General features: G+C 43.9%; 1 protein-coding gene across 1 annotated transcript; it reads left to right on the forward strand.

The window, feature by feature from the left end:
* Positions 1 to 1139: 1139 nt before the first annotated feature.
* On the forward strand, positions 1140 to 6636 carry LOC125512564 (NADPH-dependent pterin aldehyde reductase). Its single transcript, XM_048677659.1, has 5 exons — positions 1140 to 1446; positions 5120 to 5189; positions 5363 to 5556; positions 5648 to 5820; positions 6419 to 6636. The coding sequence occupies exons 1-5, from the start codon at positions 1210 to 1212 to the stop codon at positions 6486 to 6488; spliced, it is 744 nt and encodes a 247-aa protein (XP_048533616.1). The 5' UTR covers positions 1140 to 1209; the 3' UTR covers positions 6489 to 6636.
* Positions 6637 to 9040: the final 2404 nt, after the last annotated feature.

A 9040-nucleotide genomic window follows, 5' to 3' on the forward strand; every position in this document is an offset into this window, starting at 1 on the left:
TCCACGAGACCTCCAGGAAGTCACGGCTTCGCACAGGCAGGGCTTCCACTGGGCCGGCCCATGAAGACAGCAACAGAAATCGAATGAGCACTGCAGCTAAAAATAGACATATGCGGTTGCTGGGATTCGAACACATGATGCAATGTTATACAATACGTGCTCCTACCAGCTGACCTAGTAGTTGTATCTGGTTAAAATAGTAGCATCAAGCTTAAAGAACCGAACACGACGCACAGAGTCGAATTAGTTTAAGAATTTCGAAAGCAATATTTTTTTTAAAACAGAGTGTTCTGTGAAACGCAAACACTTTACAAAAAATTTCACAAGTTTTTAAAAAACTATAACATTATTCAAAAACAATAACATTTCCTGAAAATCTTGAACATTTTTTTAAAACAACATTATTTTTTCGAATTTCAAAACAAAATTTGGAAACGTGAAAATATTTTGAAATTCCTGAACAAAATTTGCATACACGATTTTATAAAAACTTGTGAACAATGTTTGAAACAGGGGCATATTTTAAACTACTGAATAAATGAAAAAACATGAATAATTTTGGAATTTGTGATAAATTTGTTTAAACGGGAACATTTTTTAAAAATTGTGAAAAATTTAAACGAAAACATTCCTTTTTTGTAAAACAAGAACATTTTTTGAAATGCCCAAACAAATTTTGAAACTGGAACATTTTTTGAAACTCCTGAAAAAATGAAAACATGAACAAATTTTGGAAACTGTGAACAATTTTTGAAAATGGAAACATTTTCTAAAATTGTGGAAAATTTGAACAAAGACATTCCAAACATTTTTTGTAAAACAAGAACATATTTTGAAATGCCCGAACAATTTTTTAAAATACGAACATTTTTTGAATCTGTTAACATTTTTTGAAATTTTGAACATTTTTGAGAAACACGAACAAAATTTGAACTTTCCAACCAATTTTTGAATGAAACAAAAAAACAGAAAAAAGAAAAGAAGGAAGAAAAAGAAACAGAAAAACGGAAAAAAGAAAAAAAAAAGAAACTGGGAACCTTCTAGAAGGTTCCCAAAACAGGCTGGCTAGCTCTGGTACAATGGGCCGGCCCATATCTAGCGATGCGGGGTATTGCCCTGTGCGTTCGGTCGACAATTGGACGCAAAGAGCGTCGTATAGGGTTTTCCGGCATTCCAACACGGACGAGCCAACGAGAGGAGGGAGGCGAGATGACGGCGGGGCCTAAGAGCGGCGGGGGCGGCGCGGCAGCCGCGCGAGCGGCCGCTGCGGGGCCGAGGACGGTGCTCATCACGGGGGTCAGCCGGGGGCTGGGCCGAGCTTTAGCTCTGGAGCTCGCGCGCCGGGGGCACGCCGTCGTCGGCTGCGGCCGCTCCGCCGATCCCATCCGCTCCCTCGAGGCCGAGATGGGTTCCCCGTCTCGCCACTTTCTCACCGTCGCTGACGTCGTAATGCACTCTATTCCTCTTCCTATTGACCTCATGCTTACTGATTGTATTGTACCAGGGCGTGCCTGAATGATGTGATATGAGATGCCTTTTTCATTTAATATACTAGGAAAATTTAGATAACAATTTTAGCTCGATCCGTCCATTCGTACAATAAACGAATTTGGATCATAAACGAATATGATATGAGTAGTTTTTTACTACCAGTGATCTATTGAGGCGGTGCAACTGCTAATCGGATCTTATCTAATATACATGAACACAATTTGATATAGTGCAGAAATTAGAGGGTAGTAGAATAATTATACCTCCGTTTGGAGAGGCCATCTCGGTAGACAAAGTAGTGTCCGAGGTTGATGACGAATTGGAGCGGCGTAGTCGATCACAACACATCAACGTCCAGTGCACTCCTGATTGGATTTGGAGTAAATTTGGGAGGATATTGTTACCCTAAATGATACCACGATCAAATAGGTGCAGGAATGCCCTCCTTTATATATAGCGCTGTATATGACATGGGAACCATATTTTTAATTATCCCCTCATTCACAGGCGCAAATTGCTACTGTTAATTTGTTTTAATCCCAAAATTAACTAATGGGCCCACTTTAACTTATGGTAATTAACATTTTCACCATTCGATCACTTAATATTTCTAAAATCTTGCTGCTATGTTACTTCAGCCAACCAATAAAGATTTTCATGCGTTTTGTATCTTTAGCTTGATGTTTGCATTATGTGATTTTGGGGGGTTGTCTTGAGTCTGGTAGCTACATGCTTGCTTTCATGAATCATGCTGGTTGAACAATAATACTTTATGTGCTCTAGGATTTATTTTAGCTCCAAGTGTTTGCAATCTGTGCCGTGGAACATGGCTTTAAACTAATGACCTGTTTGGACATGCTGATTAGGCTATTTTATCTTGTGGGTTAGGAGTTTGATAAGTTCTGCTGGTTTGGTGGTTGAAAAGAAATATACATGGAGAAATTGGTTTTTAGTTGCCAATTTTAGCTCAATCCCGTGATGCCTACAGTGCTAGAGTGGGTGCAGAGTCTTGTTGCTATCCGGTACCTTGTCCAATCAATTGGGACTTAAGTGCTTTTCGCTTAATGATACTTACTTTAGCTGCAAGTGAATGCGACATGATGTGTACCCTAGGACATGGCTTGAAACTAATGACCTGTTTGGACATGCTGATTTTGAGAAAATGCAAAGAGACTTCTGCGTTTCTTTTCATTGAAAAGGCAGAGTTCAAGTTACAGTCCTCCTGAGAGGTACAGGGAGTGAGAAATGCAGGAAATTAATGTACATCCCAGGTCTGGGGCAGAGTGTTGCGAAGCCCTGAAGCACCTGCTTTGGCCTTGAGCGCTGCCTCATCCTTAATCTTCTCAACAAGGCTGCTGACTGAAGGTTGGGCGCCCTCGAAGACACATTCTTTACAGTGTGTCCAGATTGGGCGCCCTTGAAGACACATTCGTTACGGTGTTTCCAGATCATCCATGGTGTGAGCAAGGCAATGGAGGCGAGGCCCTTGCGCATGGGATGCGGGGTGCGCTGTTTTGCAGCGTGCTACCAGTCCAGAAGGGAAGTATCATGGTCTGGCGGCGTGCAAGACATGCAGAGCCAGGGAAGCATCTGCTGCCAACCTGTTTGGGAAACGGACAGCACAGCAGCAGGTGGTGCATCGTCTCGGTGCTCTGGCAGCAGAGGAGGCATGAAGTGTGGTGCTGAAGGCCGCAGCGTGCAAGGCTCTCAGCAGTCCAACACTGGTGCTGATCAGCGAGCCAGTGGAAGAAGCGCACCCGAGGGGGCGCCCCGTTCTTCCAAATGAACTTCCAGGAGCTGCCTGGAATGTGTGGTCTGGTAGCAGGATTTTGCAGAGAACCCTCGAATGTGGCCTGATGGCAGGATTTCGCAGAGTAAGATCTGCTCGCAGTCCACTTCCATAGGAGGCGATCGGGTTCCGTGGTCAGGATGGTTTGCCCAACGGCGTGCCAGAGCTGGATGTACTGGCCGATATCGTGAACACCCGGCGTGCCATGGATGTCGTGAGCCCAAGCGTTAGCCTGAAGCCCATCAGAGACGGTCCTCAGTTTCCGGCAGCGTTTCGAGATGCAGGCGTAAAGCTGTGGTGCGATCTTGCTGACTTGAGCGCCTGTCGATCCATCGGTCCTCTCAAAATAAGGTGGTACGTCCATCGCCCACGGCCATAGAGGTGGAGGCGAAGAACAGAGTACGCTCTTCAGCAGAGAACCGCAGGTCTAAGTTGCTCCAGCCTGGTTGCAGTCATTGCGGCTGAACCAGAGCCATCACCGACGGAGGGTCAGCCCGGTGCGCTCCAGGTCAGGGATGCCAAGGCCTCCCAGCTCAATTGGACGGCAAGTCCGGCGCCAATTAACATGGCAGTTGCCACCATTGGCAGCCTCGCGCCCAGCCCACAGGAACCCCCTTCTCAGTCTTCTCGAGCTGCTTGATGGTTTTCTTTGGTGGTGCAAAGACCAGCAGCGGGTGCATGGGGATCACACAGAGGACGGATTTGACCGCCGCAAGGCGTCCAGCCTTGTTCATGAGCCCTGCTTTCCATGACGGGAGCTGTCCTCACACCGTGTCCACAAGCGGCTGCAGCTGCGCGGCAGTAGGGCGTCTCACCGTGAGGAGAATGCCCAGATAAGTGAGGGGGATGTCGACTATTGGGCACTCAGGAGCTGTACAACAGGTGCGGCCTTGTCAGGGTCGCAGTGGAGGAGGGTGGCTGAGCTCTTGGTGAAGTTTACGTGGAGCCTGGAGGCATGGCCAAACAGCTGTAGGATCTCCCTCACCGTGATGATCTCAGCCGGTGAGGGGTGACAGAACAGCACGACATCGTCCGCGTAGAGCGAGATTGCCAGGATCGAGTGTCGCGGGTGCAGCTGCTGCAGGATGCCAAGGTAGACGGCACACTTGATCAATCACCCGAGCACGTCAACGGCAAGGACGAAAAGTTGTGGGGACAGCGGATCGCCTTGCCGGAAGCCTCGGTGGTGCCAGATTGGGGGCCCAGGGTCACCATTGAGGAGGATCCGCGTGCTCGCAGAAGACAGCGGGATGGCTAGGAGGATGGCATGACAGCAGGTCATGCTGATAAGGCTATTGTATCTTGTGAGTTAGGAGTTTGATAGGTTCCATTGATTTGGTGGCCGAGAAGAAAGATGCATGGAGGAAGTCAAACTGTGGTAGTCATGAGTTGACAATGGGGCTGTTTGGCTCTTGGACTAACAATACGAGGCAATCCCAGTATTCTAATTCTGGTCATGGTTGCTAACTTTCTACTTCCATTTTTATACCATATGATAGTTGCTGGACATTTATTGATATTACAGAGGCTAATGAGCTCCTTTGTCTCGAAAGCATCAAGAATTCACATGTCATGTGAGCAGTCTTCTTGCTTTCGTTGAAGATTTCTGTGAAGGGAAAATTTAGCAGGGATATTGAACTTGTGATACTAAATATTAACTTAAGTTTGAATAATGCGACATGGCATTAATGTCAGTAGCACTACAATTTATGAAATATGAATGGTGCATTTAGGTTTGCTATATAAGCAAAGTGTAATGTATGTGGTCTATTTTTCTCACTTGCTTCCTATGTTGAAATAATTTCTATTCTTAAGTATTCTTCCTGTGCTTCTTTGTAGAGGTCTGACAGCAGCATGGGTGAATTGGCAAAGGCTGTTGTGGAAAGGAAGCAAATTCCTGATATCATAGGTTTGCTATACTTTCTGCTCTACAAATGTGCACTTTAAGCCATCTGGAACTATATGAAAATAATCACTTTTCTTGCTTAAAGTTGATTGTGAAATCACATATTTGTAATTCCATTCTAATATTACATAAAATGTGATTTCTCCAGAAGTCTAACTATTGAGAGATTGCTGCAGTAAACAATGCTGGTACAATAAACAAGAATAACAAAACGTGGAATGTTCCAGCAGAAGAATTTGATACGGTGGTTGATACAAATATTAAAGGAACAGCAAATGTACTTCGCCATTTTGTACCACTTATGATACAGAAGAAACATGGGATGATAATCAATTTATCCTCTGGTTGGGGAAGGTCTGCTGCTGCAGAGGTAGGGCAAAATGAAAGGCTGTGCTGATACTGGTTATATTTGGTAACTGTGAGATCTTCATTACATACCAAATTGCGTAACGTTGTTTCAGGTTGCACCATATTGTGCTTCAAAGTGGGCTATTGAAGGTTTAACACGCTCATTAGCAAAGGAGTTGCCTCCTGGATTGGCAGCAATTGCTCTTAGCCCTGGTGTTGTGAATACCGACATGCTTACTTCATGCTTTGGAAGTTCAGCTGCGTTATACCAATCTACTGAGCAATGGTAAATCTATGTAGAATTCTGTTTGCCCCCTTCCTCAACTGTACAAATGAGCATATGTATTTCATTATTTTTTATATAAATAGTAAAATCCGAACGAACTAGAGACGGAAGGTTACACTAGGGAAAGGAGTTCATGGAAGAAGGTTGCTTGGAGTTCATACCCTATAGGAGGCATGGAAAATAACATAACTAGCAACACATTAGCGTCCGCTGAGTAGTCTATTGGATCGATCTCCCATGCTATTTCTTGACTCATGCTGCTGTGTCCACATTCCAGCAGTACATCATCCATAGTCAATTAGTCGTACTAATGTTTCAGAGGGTAAACGTATTTTGTTTAAGTAAAGTACACATTCAACTCCTGAATATGCCATTGAGGCAAAGGACATACTGTTGAACAGATTGTTAAAAACAAACTGTTAAAGTATTGAATCTTTAGGAGTCTGCTATTATTTGCTTGATTTAGAGCTATGATACATCTACATCTGGTCTCTTGTCTACAACTTGTGTTTTTCATATTGAAAGTATCGTGCTTCAGTTACAGCTTATAACCAGGAGTACTAATCATATTAACCAGACGATTTCTGCTGTTTGTCAGGGCACCCAAGGCAGCCACAATGATTCTAAGCCTTTCACTGGAAGATAATGGTGCCTCACTAACTGTATGATGCTGTAGCAATGTTGTATTAATCACATATCGGTTCTCCAGTAATTATGACATTTAACTTGCAGCTGTTGCATCAATTATGTTGTAGTAATAAGATAAAAAGGTTCATGTACTTGTGCTCGTAAGTTTGGCTAACCGTTGTTTGAAAATGAGCTGTGTATTCGCTGTTTGGAACATCTTTATCTGCTGGCTTTGCTTTCCGAACTGCTTCCCAAGAATTTAAAGCCCAAGCCAAACTAAGAAAAATATATCTAATTTCAACTGGCACTAGAAGAAGGGAGCGCCTATACCTCGCTTGTAGCGAGAGCTCACACCTGTGGGCGTCAAACAGAGGAGCCTTCGCTGATGACCTGCCCAAATTGGCCGGCCACTCCGCCAGTGACTGGTGTTCTATTTTTTTCCCTTTGGTTTTCTAGTTGGGTTTTCACCCAAAGACCCGGCAGTTGTTTTTCATGGAGGATATTTTAAGAACATACTAAACATAGAAAAATATATTTTAGAATATTGTTTTTTGGGAAGGAAAATTGTTCACCGTATATATTAGAAAAATGTTAACTGTATATTGCAAAACTATAAAAATTAAGAAAATGAAGAAAAGAGGAAAAACCAAAATCTTCTTACTTTGTTATTTAAAAAGATAGTAAGGTTTCATGTTTCACTTTGCTTCCGACCACCCCTTCATGCAACCATTCTCGTATGATAATTAATCACCTTAAATTTACTTACCTTCTAAACCAATTAAAAGGATCAATATGGTTGACTAGAAGGAGGAGGGGGGGGGGGGGGTTGAGTGAATAGGCAACTACCAATTTTTAGCTTTTTTTAACAAATTAGCCTTAGCAACAAATAGCTTGTCCAGATATGCAACTAGGTGGACAACTTATATGATGAGTTCAACAACAAAGGACAAGCAAATGATACAACACAATATTAGTTTGCACAAAGTAAAGGTAAGAGATAATCACAAGTGAAGTCGATGGGGATGAGGATGTGTTACCAAAGTTCCTTCCCTTTAGGGGGGAGTACGTCTCTGTTGGAGCGGTGTGAAGGCCACCGTATTCTCCTCACGTCCTTGCACAATGCAAGATGTCGTGATTTCACTAGTGATGCCCTTGAAGGCAAGGATCAAACATTTACAAACTAGGTTGGGGCTCTCTCCACAACATAATTGGAGGCTCCCAACACCACCACAAAGCTTCACCATAATGGATTGTAGCTTCGAGGTGACCTCTTCCGTCTAGGGTGCCCAAATACTCAAGAGTAATAAGATCCGCAAGGGATTAGCGAGGGGGATCAAGTATCTCTTGGTGGAAGTGTAAATCGAGGCCCTCTCAAGCAAACCCTAGAGAATCAACAAGATTTGATGGCTAGGGAGAAAGATCGGGCGAAAATAAGCTTTAGGGCGCAACAATGAAGAAGACCCCCTATATATAGTGGGAAAGAATCCAACTATTATCTGCCCACATTTCGCACTCAAGCGGTACTATCGCTCTGGGGAGCAGTACTACTACTTAGTGCGGTAGTTCCAGTAGTGGTGTGCAAGTGAGCGGATCACAGAAGCGGTAGTACTGCCGGAGGTGTACTACCGTTCTTACCAGTGGTACCACCGCTAAGTATTGCAGATTACGATGGAACAACGATAGTGGAGGGGGTAGAGCGGTAGTACTGCATGAAGCGGTACTACTGCGTGCTACTACCCCCCAACTACTGCAAATGTGGCAGAGGGTTGCAAAAGCGAAAAATAGGCGGTAGTACAGGCGGTGATAGAAACTAGAAGTATCGCATGAGCGGTAGTACTGCCCTACAACCGTGGTACTACCTCTTAAATCTCCAGGGTTACAGCGAGAAGTGTGGTAGTGGGGTAGTAGTACGAGCCGCAGTACCGCATGACCGCCCAACTACCGCTGAAGCGGAAAGGATCACCTAGCCCCAAAACAAGCGGTAGAGGCTGCAATACTGAAATGCGGCAGTACCGCTGAAGCAGTACTACCGCTCTCCAGTGCGGTACTACCGCCTGGGTGCTTCTGTTAAGCCCAAGCAGAGAAGGAAAGGTCTCCAAGTTGCCGGAAGGAAAATTGGGTGTAAAGGGAATGTGTACGCGTTGATTCCACCCTAACCTTTCCAAAACTGACCCCCTCTTAATAGTACGATTTTCCTACGACTCAATTCCACTAAAAAAGAAACGCTGGAAGTAAACTGTCTTCACTCTAAATCACCAAGGGGAATAAATTGTCTCATGCCATATGATAGAATATCTTAAATGCTCAATGCACATGATTAGTCCGCAAATTGCATTGTCATCAAACACCAAAACAACTAAGGGAGAAATATGCCCTAGCAATCTCTCCCTTTTTGGTGGATTGATGACAATACTGGATGTGCACAAAGATAACAAAGAATAATATGCAAACCCAAAGACTACAAATATAGACAAGCTCCCCCTAGATGTGTGCACTATTCGAGTATGATTTTGGAATGCAAAGCACGCACACTAGGATCAACACCTCCCTATATTTTTTTAGACTAGGCAATACTTGCAACAAAAATAATATG

This window comes from Triticum urartu, chromosome 6 (assembly GCF_003073215.2).
Source record: "Triticum urartu cultivar G1812 chromosome 6, Tu2.1, whole genome shotgun sequence".
Lineage (NCBI taxonomy): Eukaryota > Viridiplantae > Streptophyta > Magnoliopsida > Poales > Poaceae > Triticum > Triticum urartu.

What these genes read in the sequence shown, in the direction of transcription:
- LOC125512564 (XM_048677659.1), top strand. Translation starts at nt 1,210, where the DNA reads ATGACGGCGGGGCCTAAGAGCGGCGGGGGCGGCGCGGCAGCCGCGCGA. An exon ending in TTCTCACCGTCGCTGACGTC is followed by an intron (nt 1,447 to 5,119) that starts GTAATGCACTCT and finishes GCTTCTTTGTAG; the next exon opens with AGGTCTGACAGCAGCATGGG. An exon ending in TACCAATCTACTGAGCAATG is followed by an intron (nt 5,821 to 6,418) that starts GTAAATCTATGT and finishes GCTGTTTGTCAG; the next exon opens with GGCACCCAAGGCAGCCACAA.